General features: G+C 35.1%; 1 protein-coding gene across 8 annotated transcripts in view; it reads left to right on the top strand.

The window, feature by feature from the left end:
* stj (straightjacket) overlaps nucleotides 1–15,364 on the top strand; it is a 105,830-nt gene that overhangs the window by 71,210 nt on the left and 19,256 nt on the right. For 5 of the 8 annotated variants that reach the window (XM_067788637.1, XM_067788636.1, XM_067788640.1 and 2 more), the window contains 2 exons: nucleotides 338–391; nucleotides 8,802–8,895. In XM_067788637.1, coding sequence (XP_067644738.1) covers nucleotides 338–391; nucleotides 8,802–8,895 — 148 coding nt within the window. The remainder of the gene's footprint in view (nucleotides 1–337; nucleotides 392–8,801; nucleotides 8,896–15,364) is intronic. The other 3 variants (XM_067788639.1, XM_067788641.1, XM_067788642.1) reach the window with 1 other exon arrangement.

Below are 15,364 nucleotides of genomic sequence, written 5' to 3'. Positions count from 1 at the left end.
TAGCGGTCACTACATGGGCAAATAACTCAATCGCAACGTATGAGTGTCACCAAAGTTAGTTGTTCGATAGCGCCATGGCTTAAAATTCATAAGCAGTCAACCTAAAGGATAACTTAGCGCCATTACTCGCTTTTCTAATTTGCAGTTAGATCGGCCGTCATAGTTAAGGTGGCATTTTGAATTTTTCACTAAGCTTTCACCAAATTTGTTTTATCGTATCCTTACGTTTCTCCGGTGGAATGGCCCATACATGTTATTCTTGTTATGTCTATTTCACAAACATCTATTACCATTATCGTAATTATCATAATTTATGTATGTAAATGCAAATCCACAGCTAACACATCTACTGGGCGCATACTATCCATGTATGAAAAAGAAAGTTACTATTGTGAGTAAAAATGAGTTTCAATTGTGTTTATTTTTACAATTGCTCGCATACGAAAAACATTTAGTTAAAATAATTCATTGTAATTTTGTTATAGCAAATTTTCACTGAATAGCACTTATACCATTTTAAAATATATTCATATAATTAATTACTAATTTTGTTAACTTCACCAAAGCACAAACGATCTAATATCTTATTCAAATGTATTGAGTTAAAATTGAAACTTACTGCATCAGTATCGATCAAATTTCCTAATTATGTACTAACATTTACACTTATTCTTTTAAATGATTTTACTTCATGACTTGCTTTTAATTTTTTTACATATTGTCACCTGGCTGGCTGGCTGGCTGGCTGCACGAATTTTGTAATTGAAATTTAAGTATCTTCCCGATAAGCTACATGCTTGAAACTTGGAATATAGTTCAGAACCCGATGACAATGCAATAATAAGAAAAAAACTCCGATAGGTGGCGCATGGATCGAAATATTTCACAAAATCGTATTTGTGGTCCGACTTTGTTACTATTTCGAACACATAATACATAATACATACATGAATAGAGAGCGACCTATGAGAAAAACTCGCCGCTAGGTGCGCAAGGATCGAGATATTCAAAAAAATCGTATTTGTTAGCCGATTTGGCTCATATTTGGAATACATAATACATACATGAATACAAAGCGACCATGATGTCCGATTTGGCTCATATTTGGAACAAATACTACATACAGTCCGATAGAAGTGTCATCAATATATTTTGGAGTTCAAGGAGGGACATGCATACGTGGCGCAGAGTCGAGTAAGGGCTTTGGAAGGATTGTGTAGTGAGGACCTAGATTGTAACAAATTGTCAGGAAAGATTCCTTGTAGTAATGAGTCACTAAATGAACTAAATAGAATGAGAAATAATAGGCAATTAAATAAAGACTAAAAACTTGAAAATAATAAAATAATTTCTAAAAATGTGAGGCGTAGCATGACCTTATTAAGGTACAGTTGGTCTTAAAAAAAAAAAATAAATGTAAGGCGCGATAACCTCCGAAGAGATCTAAGGCCGAGCTTCTCTTCCAATTTGCGTCGTGCTCCTATTGATTTTCCCTACAAATCGGCCGGATGGGACCTACATGTTTTATGCCGACTCCGAACGGCATCTGCAAGGCAGATGAGTTTTCACTGAGAGCTTTTCATGGCAGAAATACATCCGGAGCGCTTGCCAAACACTGCCGAGGGGCGACCCCGCTTAGAAAAATTTTCTTCTAATTGAAAAACCTTATTTCTAAAATTTTGATGTTGCTTTGCCCGAGGTGTGAACCCAGGGCATACGGTGTGGTAGGCGGAGCACGCTACCATCACACCACGGTGGCCACAGTCTTGGTCTTACCAACGCTTTTATTTAATTGTCTGATCAACGCCATAGATTGGTGAGGAGTGTGATGACTAGTAACTAGGACCTACCTAATTATTTTCTTGCTTTTAGTATTATTATTACTTCATGTAAGTATTGTTTTCAATAAAACCGTTCAACTTAAAAAATATTTATTTATTATTTTATTTTATATATATTTTTTTATATATATTTTTTTTAGATTTGTTGAGCTGAAGGGCCGCGGTTATTGAATAACTTCCTTTTGGTTTGTTTTATTGTCATTTTTATTAAAAGAGTTACCAGGGAGTTCTACTGAGTTTGAACCGAATTGTTTGCCATCTAATTGAATCTCTAACCGGTCTGAATTTTTTCGAAAAGCTTTGAACTGAATAGAAAACTGAGCCACTTTTTATAAAGTCTAAGACCATGTTTACTCATGCACTAATCCAAAGCCACAATAGTTAATCTACGCGATATGTCCCGTCCTTAGGAACTAGATTATTAGCTGTACAATTTTCACGTTTCTCTTTTATTTCGTGCTTCCATCTAGAGATGAAGCCCTAGAGATTGTTCTTGGTCTAAAACAAAATCGTAAAATCTAGTGATGTAATTACCGATTAGGAGTTAACTTGGAAAATTTGGATAATCCCCTTGTATGCGACTTGGTATAGGGGTCATTTTCTCAATATCCAGTTAACGTTAATTGGCAGTTTATTTGAAAGTTTACGGAATGGCCAAATAGCTTTAAGCATTATTTGGACCTACTATATATATTTATATTACCAAATTTTAAAGCCTTTTGATTGATAATAATGAGCATTTTTCTATTTTATTTCAATCTTAAATTTTCAAATCCCAAATATGTACATGTCAACTACTGAGTAGAATATCACCCTATCTTGGAATAACGCCCTACCTCAAAACTAGTTTCAACAAGTAAAGGTGTTTAAGTTCGGGTGTAACCGAACATTACATACTCAGCGTGATCTTCAATTGTACAATTCATTTCAGATAAATTACTTTTTTACATAACACGTGGCACCGCCCGTTTAAAAAAAAATGTCCCCCATTGCCTCTTACAATAAAACTTGATAAGTGAAATATCATTGATTCAAAACTATTTTTTGCTAAGTTATATCTTATTATTCTAGTCTACGACCCTTTTAAACTTGTTTAATACCTAAGTTGCCGTGGTCTTTAACCGATCCTGTCCATTTTTAAGTTATAGCTTATTATTATAGCTTATAGCTTATTATTTTCGTCTACGACCCTATTAAAAATTTTTTATATAAAAGTGGCCGTGGTCTTTAACCGATCTCGTCCATTTTTTCTAGAAATATTTCCTGCGACAGGGAAAATTTTTGTACCAAATTTTATAACGATCCGTTAATTTTTCTTCGAGTTATGGCTCCCGAAACATAGAAAATTGCTTAGTCATAAAAGGGGCGGTGCCACGCCCATTTTTTTAAATTTGAAGTTTTTCCTATTTACTGTTATACATCCACTTGGGAAATGAAATACCATTGATATAAAGCTCTTTTTTGCAAAGACATAGCTTATTTTATTCGTCTACGTCCCTTTAAAAATCTTTCATATAAAAGTGGGCGTGGTCCTTAACCGATTTCGTAAATTTTTCTTCAAAGGATTTCCTATAGTAAAGGCAACCTCTCTGCCGAATTTTGTTACGATAGGTTTAACGATTTTTGATTTATGATTAATAATATTTGTAAAATTGATTTTATCACAAGTGGGCGGTGCCACGCCCATTTAAAAAAAAATTTTCAAATTTTTATCAAAATTCTCAATATCAGTCCACACGTCAAATTTCAACATTCAAAATTTATAAGAACTAGACCTAAAAGAACAAATATATATGAACTACTTAGTTCGATAGTAACTAGATTTTCGGTAATTCAAAAATCGACAAGTTCAGGATTTCATAAAAAATCCACTAGCTTGAAGGAGCTTGGACTTTGCAAAGACCTCTCTTCCCCACACTTTAACGCCTTTCCTTTACCTAAACTCTATGGCACATAGGTAAGCTTAGAAAATTTACAGAAAAAGGGTTCTTCCAAGTCAACTATTTCGTAATAAATTCAACCTAGTACATTAAGACATGCATCATGCACTTACTTCAATCAAAAAAAATATACATAACGGATTCAAGAAGTTAGCAGTCTCCAACTGGTACTCTTCGGACACCTGCAGGATAAGCCAGTAAAACTGGCCGAAGTACGGTTCAATTGTTTTTGAAGCAAATTCTGAAATAGGGTGTTTTAATAAATAGTTGAAGGAAAAAAATCTGTATGACCACACCCACAATCACTGGGCGGTCTGCATGCGAAGAGAATGAGGATCCCTTTTAACAATTAATTTATTAAGTTGCAGGAGCTGCGGCTGTGTGAATGTTCATATCTAGCACACACTAGGTTTATAACTATGGGCAGTTATATACTGTCGGAACTTAAGGAAGTAGCTAAATGCTGTCCAAACAAGTAAGGAAGGCTAAGTTCGGGTGTAACCGAACATTACCTACTCAGCTGAGAGCTATGGAGACAAAATAAGGGAAAATCACCATGTAGGAAAATGAACCTAGGGTAACCCTGGAATGTGCTTGTATGACATGTGTATCAAAATGGAAGGTATTAAAGAGTATTTTAAGAGGGAGTGAGCCATAGTTCTATAGGTGGATGCCATTTAGGGATATCGCCATAAAGGTGGACCAGGGCTGACTCTAGAATTTGTGCGATATGGGTATCAAATGAAAGGTGTTAATGAGTATTTTAAAAGCGCGTGGGGCTCAGTTCTATAGGTGGACGCCTTTTCGAGATATCGCCATAAAGGTGGACCAGGGGTGACTCTAGAATTGGTTAGTACGATATGGGTATCAAATGAAAGGTGTTAATGAGTATTTTAAAAGGAAATGGACCTTAGTTCTATAGGTGGACGCCTTTTCCAGATATCACCATAAAGGTGGACCAGTGGTGACTCTATAAGGTGTTTGTACGATATGGGTATCAAATTAAAGCTATTAATGAGGGTTTTAAAAGGGAGTGGTGGTAGTTGTATATGTGAAGGGGTTTTCGAGATATCGACCAAAATGTGGACCAGGGTGACCCAGAACATCACCTGCCAAGATTCCAAGGGGTTTTCATTTCGCCCTGCAGAACTTTTTCATTTTCTTCTACTTAATATGGTAGGTTTCACACCCATTTTACACATTTTTTTTCTAAAGTTATATTTTGCGTCAATAAACGAAACCAATTACCATGTTGCATCCCTTTTTTCGTATTTGGTATAGAATTATGGCATTTTTCGTAATTTTCGAAATCGAAAAAGTGGGCGTGGTCATAGTCGGATTCCAGCCATTTTTTATGCAAATACAAAGTGAGCTCAGATAAGTACGTGAACTGAGTTTAGTAAAGATATATCCATTTTTGCTCAAGTTATCGTGTTAACGGCCGAGCGGAAGGACAGCCGGTGGACTGTGTATAAAAACTGTTATCGTCCTAGAATCGAAGCCCCTACCAAATTTCACAAGGATTGGTAAATTTTTGTTCCACTTATGGCATTAAAAGTATCCTAGACAAATTAAATGAAAAAGGGCGGAGCCACGCCCATTTTGAAATTTTCTTTTATTTTTGCATTTTGTTGCACCATATCATTACTGGAGTTGAATGTTGACATAATTTACTTATATACTGTAAAGATATTCAATTTTTTATTAAAATTTGACTTAAAAAAATTTTTTTTTTAAAAGTGGGCGTGGTCGTTCTCCGATTTTGCTAATTTTTATTAAGCATACATATAGTAATAGGAGTAACGTTCCTCCCAAATTTCATTATGATATCTTCAAGGATTGCCAAATTACAGCTTGCAAAACTTTTAAAAGTGGGCGGTGCCACGCCCATTGTACAAAATTTTACTAATTTTCTATTCTGCGTCATAAGTTCAACTCACCTACCAAGTTTCATCGCTTTGTCCATTTTTGGTAATGAATTATCGCACTTTTTGTGTTTTTCGAAATATTCGATATCGAAAAAGTGGGCGTGGTTATAGTCCGATTTCGTTCATTTTAAATAGCGATCTGAGATGAGTGCCCAGGAACCTACGCACCAAGATACCTCAAAATTTACTCAAGTTATCTTGTTAACGGACGGACGGACGGACGGACATGGCTAAATAAATTTTTTTTTCGATACTGATGATTTTAATATATGGAAGTCTATATCTATCTCGATTCCTTTATACCTGTACAACCAACCGTTATCCAATCAAAGTTGTTATACTCTGTGAGCTCTGCTCAACTGAGTATAAAAATATCAACAGGTTCATTGTCCGCGCCAAATGGTTCGAACGGAGTAACAACTATCATCAAAATGGCGCCCCATGCGTTACTTGGGCTTGGATCTTTGGTATCCGGGAGGCACAGCAATCAGCCAACAACAAGACAATGAGAAGTCAATTTAGACAATTTATATAAAACATACATACATAAGTCCTTCAGAGGGCGTTGTCCGAAATATTGCATCGAAACTCGAAATGGGTTTTGTATTATAATGTGTGGAAAAATGTATCAGCTAAAACTACCAACAAAAGATCTATGTAGATCTAAACTGTAAATATTTACCCTAGCCCCCCGGACCTATAAAATAGTATCAATAAATGGAAAAGATTTTTTAATCACGTGGGAACTATTGAAAAAGTGCCAATAAAAAGTGGAAATTTGTATGTAGTTCGCAACTACAGAAAAGGTAATGCAGCGGGCACAATTTCCACTGCCTGGGACATAAAAAAGATAGAGGGCAAACTAGTAGTGGTTCCGAATGCACTACACCTTTTCCAGTTTAAGTTCAGAAAATTAGAATTTAAGTTCAGAATTTCCAATTTAAATTCAGAAATTTACAATTCAAGTTCAGAAATTTCCAATTCAAGTTCAGAATTTTCAATTCAAGTTCAGATAATTGTCGGGTATTTTTTTTTTTTTTCATCCAATGGAAATATATGTATGCAAGATGTTATCTATGTGTTATTTTATTTATTTATTTATTTTTCATAAGAAGCAATTGCAATGCCATCCAGCTATATTCTTAGCGTCACAACCATTGATCTGCACTCAGTATGACAGCAGTGATGACGAAGATATGACCACTTAAACAGTCAACGGAGCGTCAACATAGATCTTGGCACCATATGTCAATATATATCAACTTATCCGCAATCATCATCATTCATCATGAATTGACACTTAATTGCGATTTTTGCAGTTTCGTAACAAATCATGCCAGCTTTCCCTGTTTCGCGGTAACTGACGGCTATTGGAAGCACCATGAGAGGTCAAGTCTTCCTCCACCTTCTCAACTCTGTGGAGTTCTCTCCCTTCCACTGCTTTCCAAACTGCCGTTTCGACTGAAGTTCTTTCTTCGCCGTAGCGTCATCATGCACTTGTTGGAAAGAATTATGCTCCATTTGATTTCAAGGTTCGGGATGTACACACCTTGATGGAAACATGCGGTATACTATACCCAAGCCACCATTTTGGCAACATGGTCAACGAAGCATCAACACTTCCGCAAGTAACATAATATAAGTATAAAGTTAATTAATTAAAATAAATTTTGAAAATTAACATACTACTTATAAATTTCTGAATTCGAACTGTAATTTTCTGAACTTGAAATGTAATTTTCTGAACTTGAAATGTAATTTTCTGAAATTGAATTGTAATTTTCTGAACTTGAATTGTAATTTTCTGAACTTGAAATGAAAATTCTGAATTCGAATTGTAATTTTCTGAACTTGAATTGTAGTTTTCTGAATTTAAATTGGAATTTCTGAACTTGAGTTGTAATTTTCTGAACTTGAATTGGAAAATCTGAAGTCGAATTGTAAATTTCTGAACTCGAATTGTAAATTTCTGAATTTAAATTGGAAATTCTGAACTTGAATTGTAATTTTCTGAACATGAGTTGCAATTTTCTGAACTTGAATTGTAAATTTCTGAACTTAAACTGGAAAAGGTGTAGAAGCGCAACAGTTCTGAACTAGAGATTTTCCTTACAGGGGTAATATTGCTAGTAACATAAAATGAAATTATTAACATTTTATAGATTCTTTTTGATCAGTTAATGCTTTATTACCAATTTTTAATTGTTTTATTTTTTTTTATTTATTTACACCTCTAGTGTTTATTTGGTTTTTATCACATCTTTCCCTTTAAAACCTTTATTTGTAACAATAATTTCAATCGCAATATCCACCATATAACTTTGTCACTAAAATAAAAAAAAAAAAACAATGAATAAATTTTGAAAGTCTCATAAATTATTGTTAGCTGAGGACTTGCCAAAGCATTTTGCATGCAACACATTGCAAATTCATTTATCATAAAACCATAACCACGGATTTGTATTTATATTTATTTTTAAAATATAGATTTTGTATAACCACACCCGTAATCATATTTCTTTCACCTGCACCAACATCGTCTTAATAATTGCAAAGCTAGCCTTAATTAATATTATTCGTGTAAGAAGTACTCACCAAACTGGTGCATAAACAACAAATTAGGGAATCGCGTTATCTTGCAAGGTGCACGGATTGCATCAGTTGTTTATGTCCTACACAATACTACGAGAGCAGTATTTTCGCGAACGAAATGAGAGGAATAGCGTTCAAACAGGGTAGTATTTTTATTTCCTACAATTAGTTACACGAAAATGTACATACATAGGTTTCAGCATGACATAAATTGCACGGATTGCATAAAATTTTTGCGTGCATTTTTTTTACTGAATTTACAATCCGTGCAATCAATACAATCCGTGCAATCCGCGCACTGTTTGCAAGATAAAACGAATCCCCCCATTGATTTTTTTAGTTTTACATAAGATTGCGATTTGTATTGAAGGAAATCAATAAGTCACGTACCCCGGAAAGTGAGTGCTTCTTTTGTAATTATTTGGAAATACGTAATTCTTGCTGTTTTAACAAGTCTAATAAAAAATTTGAATTGATTAAAAATTTTCATTTATTTTTAGGCGATCGTCAGCTTATGCAATCACTCGTTTTTGATGCAAGAGTTACAGAATGGTTTTCTAAGAATACAAGCTTTAATTCCAAAGATGATAAAGGGTAAGTTTTCTTAATAAAGTTCGCTCTAGAAATGGATCGTTATAGATCTGCTGCACTAAAAATAAAATAGTATATACGATTGCATCTGAGCGGATCGTAAATGCACTGCTGGTTGATATTCTTGCATATACAAGGCGGACGTCATGCCACCAAGGCCGTCTTTACATTATCGGATGCCTTGAGACAAAATTTTCTTATGATACTTGAAACACTTTTAGAACGTGTTACGTTAGATTGAGCTGAGCGGTCCGTAACGATCACGCGTAGATTTATCTATTAGGTGTGGCAACTATGTTCAGGCAATTAAGGAATAATTTCACAACTGGCAACACTTTTTCTTTCGTCATCTGTCTGAGAGAGGGAATCTTCCTTTTAGTTAGAGTTCAATGTTGAAGTAGAAAGCACGTTTGGGTTGTGTTGAGTTAAGTAAATATTGTTGAAGTTAATTTCTGAGATATAAAAACAATATTTGGTGTGGGTACAAAAGTGGACATATTCCTTTCTCTTAAGCTGTTTTAGGCAAAAAGAAACCGCCGGCCTTTGACCGCTTCATACGACAGCCGGTTCTCTGTACCGGAGCGACTCAGAATTTTTCTCAACCAAGGCACTGTCCCAATGTAACCCCATTTAATGTGTTGCGTCCCTCCCACAAATTGTCATCATCAGAGCAGATCCTTGCAGCGGAACTGCTCCATACTCCCTTGCACCGGAAGTTGTTGGGCCCAGACAAATGATTTTGCTGCCTGTGCCGAAAACGAATCTCTTTAGGACGGTCACACTCTTGTCAGTGTGTCACGTGCAAAGGATAGGGTGTTCTGCGCTGGTTGCCAACATTCGTCGACCCCGTAATTTTTTCAAAACTAACCTAAGCGCCCCCCTCCCCCTCCTCCGACTACCTTCTATCAGCAACGCTGCTCAGCAAGCCACCGCCACTACCACCTACTGCTCGCGTCCTATGCCTTCTATGGAATGGATATATACTTGAAACATTTTCCAACATTCAGCTAATTACAATTTTTTTCAAAGCGGTGTGGGTTCACCCACTTTCCAAAAATTGCATACTACTTTATCTTTGGAGAAGAAACACTCGCATGCGACTTTCATGTGTATATGAAGATAGATAGGATATATTATCTTTTCTGCGATACTTTAGGAACGTTCTTCTCAAAGTTCACTTTAAGAGTTGTATAAATTAGACAATGTCATAAAAACATATAATTGGATATATTTAAGCAGCTCGTTATCTCAGAATACGGATATCGTGTGTAGCAAATCTTGATTTTTCAGGTGACGAATTTATAAGTGTACAACGAAAAATATTTGTTTTCTCGAAATTGGAGAAGAACACTTCTCCTCATTGATAGCTAGCGAGTGAGAAGATGAACCTGATACCCTAACCCGGAAAACACGTTCCGTCATTCGACTATAAGGAAGTGAGAATAGTGATATTACTGCTAGAGGATAACAAGGCACCGATTAATGATGAACTACCCTCCGAGCTGTTCAAACACGGAAGCTGGTAATAAGTATGCATCAACTGCTATGTAAAATATGCTCGGGTGACCGCATGCCTTTAGATTGGAGTTTAAGTGTGCTCTGCCCAATCCACAAGAGGGGCAGTCCCACAAACAGCACCAATTACCGTGGAATCAGCCTGCTTAATATCGCGTACAAGGTGCTATCTAGCGTACTATGCAAAAAACTGAAGCCTTAAGTCAGCGAACTGATTCGACCTTATCAGTGCGGTTTCAGGCCTGGTAAATCTACTATCTCCCGGATCTTCCTAATGTGTCAGATCCTGGAGAAGACTCACGTCAAAAGAATCGACGCTCACTATCTTTCTGTCGACTTCGAATCAGCTTTTGACAGCACGAAAGCAAGTTGCTTACATGCTTTTATGAATTTAAATTCCCTGCAAAGTTAATAAGGCTCTGCCCAATGACGTTGAGCTACACCACCAGCTTGGTAAGAATTGGGAGGAATCTCTCCGGGCCATTCGAAACCAAAGGATGCTTCAGACAAGGCGACGTTCTTTCGTGCGATTTCTTTAACAAATTGATTGAGTAGATAATTCTAGCAGCAGGACTTAATCGTGATAGTACAATCTATTATAAGAGGTTTTACGATACTGGCGTATGCTGATGATGTCGCTATTATTGCACTTAACAAACCAGTAGCGAGTTCTGCGTTCTTTGGATTAGATAAAGAAGTAAAAAATTAGGTATTTCCGTGAATGAGGGAAAGACGAAGTACATACTGTCATCCAAGTCTGAATTGGCACATTCGCGTCTTGACAGCCACGTCACAGCTGGCGGTGATAAATTCGAGACTGTGAAGGACTTCGTCTATTTGGGAACCAGCATTAACAGCAATAACAATGTCAGCTTAGAAATCAAATGGAGAATAGTTCTTAATTAAAAAGCAATAAATAAAATAAAAATAAAAATAGTAAAAAAAGTAAAATGGAATGATATAAAATAAAATTAAATAAATTAAAATGAAATAAAATATAAATAAAGTTATATTAAACTAATTAATGCCCCTATTACCGTTTACAATTCAACTCTGGTTGGGTTGAAATTTCGAAATTTGGTATTACAGATTACAACTCAACCTGTCAAAAAAAATGTTAGTTGAGTTGTCTCGTCTAACAACTTTTTGTGGCATTACCGTTTACAACGTTGTGTTAGTGTAGTTGTCAAACGCGTCAAAATCTTACAACTGATTACTAGCAGTTGTCTCATACAATTTTGCAGTTGTTTTGAAAAAATGCAACGTTTTAGAAGACGGTTCACCACCTAATTTTTAACAAAAATTTTCAAAGTTGGTATCAAAAGACGCGTTTCGACCTCCGATTTAAGAATCCGAAAACAAAAATTAAAAATTTTATTTCTATCATATCATTTCGGTTCAAATTTTCATGTGGATGTATTGTGCCAGATTTTTTGTACACACTAATGCAGAAAGGCGTTGGACCTACCCAGGGTTATTTTTACAAATCGCGGCCAAAGGCCGCCAACACAGGAAGATCTTCTGTGTAAAAAAAACGTGGATCGGGCCTCATATTTCGGACCCTCGGGCCATTTTGTGGGTTTTTGTAAATATTTTGCGACAGAAATAAAATTTTTAATTTCCGCTTTCGAATCCTAAAAACGGAGGCAAAAGTCTAGTTGAGGGGTCGACTGCTAATACGCTATCAAAAATTACGAGAGAGGTGTCCAAAGACGCGTATTGACCTCGAGAAGAATAATCCGAAGGCGGAAAAGAAACATATTAGCAGTATTAGTAGTCAACCCCTCAACTAGACTTACCAAAACGGAGATCGAAACGCGTCTTTTGATCCACCTTTGATGAGAGTTAGATGGTGCACGGGCTCATAACACGTTACAAAAAAAAAAAAAAAAACAAACAAAAAATTTAAAGCCGGTACTTAAACATTTTTTAATCAAACAATAATCCACAATTTTGTGCACAACAACGTTTAAACGAAGGATTACATTGAATATATTCCGAAGTTGGACGAGGCTGGCCGCAATTGGGATGCAGCCAAAATAGGTGAAATTATGCAAACGTGAGTTCCATTGTTAGTAATCACTACTCCTAGGCATCCTGTTTTAGAGTAAAATACAATTTTTGCTGTTTGGGTTTTAATCCACTTCTAATCTATCTTCCAACACCAAAATCATTTCCACAGCATTTTTGATAGCAGCCATCAGCAAGGAATATGAATGTGACGCATAATTTTATTATAGGGGTTCAGCCTTCCCTCGAAAGCGTTTGTGGAATTGGTCCTTAATTTTGTTTAGTAATGAGTAAAATGCTTCCTTTCAAATCTGCAAAATAACTTCATGTGAAGCTCATCATTTGTCACTTAAACATTTTCTTACTTGGTGCTTGGTAGTTCCAAGGGATTGGAATGATCACGCGAATGTTTTCTGCATTCGCGAAATGTTAATCACCAACATTTTCGCCATTATAAAATAGATTTCATATCATATAATATCTCGTAATAACAAAATTACTTTTGCAAATGCTTAAATTTTCGCCACAAATTGATCAGCTGTTCATTTATCTGTCAAATCAACACTTTCTTAGGTTGGCAGCACCAATTCAAGTTCAACTGAAATAAGTTGTAATTCGTAATACCAAACAGGAGTTGAGTTGTCTGAAGGTTGAGTTGTTTTAATTACAACCCAACTAAGTTGAGTTGTATACCGTAATAGGGGCATAAATTAAATAAAAGAACATTAACAAAAAAATTAAATAAACTAAAAAAATAAAACAGAATAAGATAATATAAAATAACATAAAATAAAATAATATAAATTAAAATAAAATTAAATTAAGTAAAATAACATAAAATAAAAAGTCATATGTATTTAATTAGCGAGCATTGTTCATATTGCTTTATACAATGGTTTTTGTTATTGATATTAGAGAAAAATTGTAAGTTCACAAACGGCGATGGTTACTAGGACATGTTTCTGAATTTCACTTCTTCATCAGCTAGCTTTTCGGGAGCTGAGCGTTGAACTCGAATCTCCAACATTCATATGAGTGCTAAGGCCTTTAGCTGCTTAGCCATATGAATGTCCCGTTGTTCGCTGTACATTGGTCTCTAAGAGTTGCCTTTTTTGTTTTTATTCCTTTTGATCACCATGTAGGCACATATACTCTGTATGTAGTTTATTCCTAATGGTGTGGATATAATTTTTAGGCTCGCTTTTTTTTGAAAGCTTAGTAACATTTGTTCGGATTTTTTCATATGGCTAAGCAGCTAAAGGCATCTGCCTTTGCACTCAAATGAATGTTGGAGATTCGAGTTCAACGCTCAGCTCCCGAAAAGCTAGCTGATTATGGAGTGAAATTCAGAAACATGTCCTAGTAACCATCGCCGTTTGTGAACTTACAATTTTTCTCTAATATCAATAATAAAATAAAAAAATAGAATTAAAATAAAATAAAATGAAATGAAATAACACAAAATGAAGCGAGCCGAAATAAAATAAAATATAAATTAAGTTATATTAAACTAATTACATTAAATTAGTTAAAAAAAAAAAATTTTAATCAAATAAAACAATATAAAAAAATATAACGTAATTCAATAAAATCGATTTTTAATCGACAAGTTATCCGTTTGTTATCGATTTATCATTGAAAAATTATCTATATGTTATCAACATCGATTATCGATTTTTTTGTTCTATTGTTACACATTTTTATCGGAATGTTATAGAAAAGTTGTGGAGATATCAAGATATCAATTTGCTGTTGGAAACTTATATATTATATACCTATTTTTTATCGGTATATTGTCGCGGGCCGCCGTGATGTAGTGGTAGCGTGCTCTGCCTACCACATCGAAGACCTTGGGTTCAAGTACCGGGAAAGCAACATCAAAATTTTAGAAACAAGTTTTTTCAATTAGGAGAAAAGTGTTTCTATGCGGGGTCGCTCTCGGTAGTGAGTGTATTTCTGCCATGAAAAGCTTCTCAGTGAAAACGTATCTGCCTTTCGGAGTCGGCGTAAAACATGTAGGTCCTGACCCCACAATTTCTAGGAAAAATTAAAAGAAGAACGACGCAAATTGGAGGAGAACCTCTTTCAAAATCTCCTCGGAGGTACATTGCGCCTTGTATTTATTTTCTTTTTTTTATCGAAAAGTTGTCGATTCTGTTATTAAAAGTGTATTGATAGTTTAAGACACAATTATTTTATTCAATATGCAATAATTCCTAATTTAAACAAAAAAGTACACATACGACACCGGAATTCTGAGGTAACGAAGTGTTGCTACATGCTGTAACGATTTCTGGGAGACTCTGCTTATTTTACACCTTCTACTAACGTTCGTATCGCTAAACTGTTGAATAAACAACTCCAATATTCAATAATGCAAAATGGTCTTTATTAGACTACTTTGAAAACACTTCACAATAACACTTAACTTCGCAACCAATAGCGTGCTTAAATCAAACTGAATACTGACTACTCAGCTTTCGCTGCTTTTATACTCTGTGCCCAAATGTCTAGATGTTTCTTCTGCTATAATTTTCTACTTGGTTACCAACTATACGCGTCGCGTGTGTATCTGTAGTTTATAGCCTCTCACATAGCCATATGCGCGTGTACATATATGTGACTATTACTTCAACTGATGACTGTGTGTGATCTGTGTGTGAGTTATCTCTTCGTTGCCTTGTATTAATGTGTTTATGTAGCTTGTTTTAATGTTTTTGTTGTTGTGCATTTACTTAGTACCAGCTTAGAGATGGTAATATTCGTCACAATACATAAATACGTATGTATGTAGCTTAGGATTTTGTGTGAAAAAATTGCTTACCAATCTCAACTATACCTAAGAACATATAATATTTGCAAACGATTAGTTTTAAAGATTATGGAAATACAGCGTTCCTTTTAAATTACTACGTTTCTTTTTTCCATACGCAACAAAAACAATTTT

Source organism: Eurosta solidaginis, chromosome 5 (genome assembly GCF_040869045.1).
Source record: "Eurosta solidaginis isolate ZX-2024a chromosome 5, ASM4086904v1, whole genome shotgun sequence".
NCBI lineage: Eukaryota > Metazoa > Arthropoda > Insecta > Diptera > Tephritidae > Eurosta > Eurosta solidaginis.
Note: the sequence above shows the minus strand (reverse complement) of the source record. Positions and strands in the feature narration are given on the sequence as shown.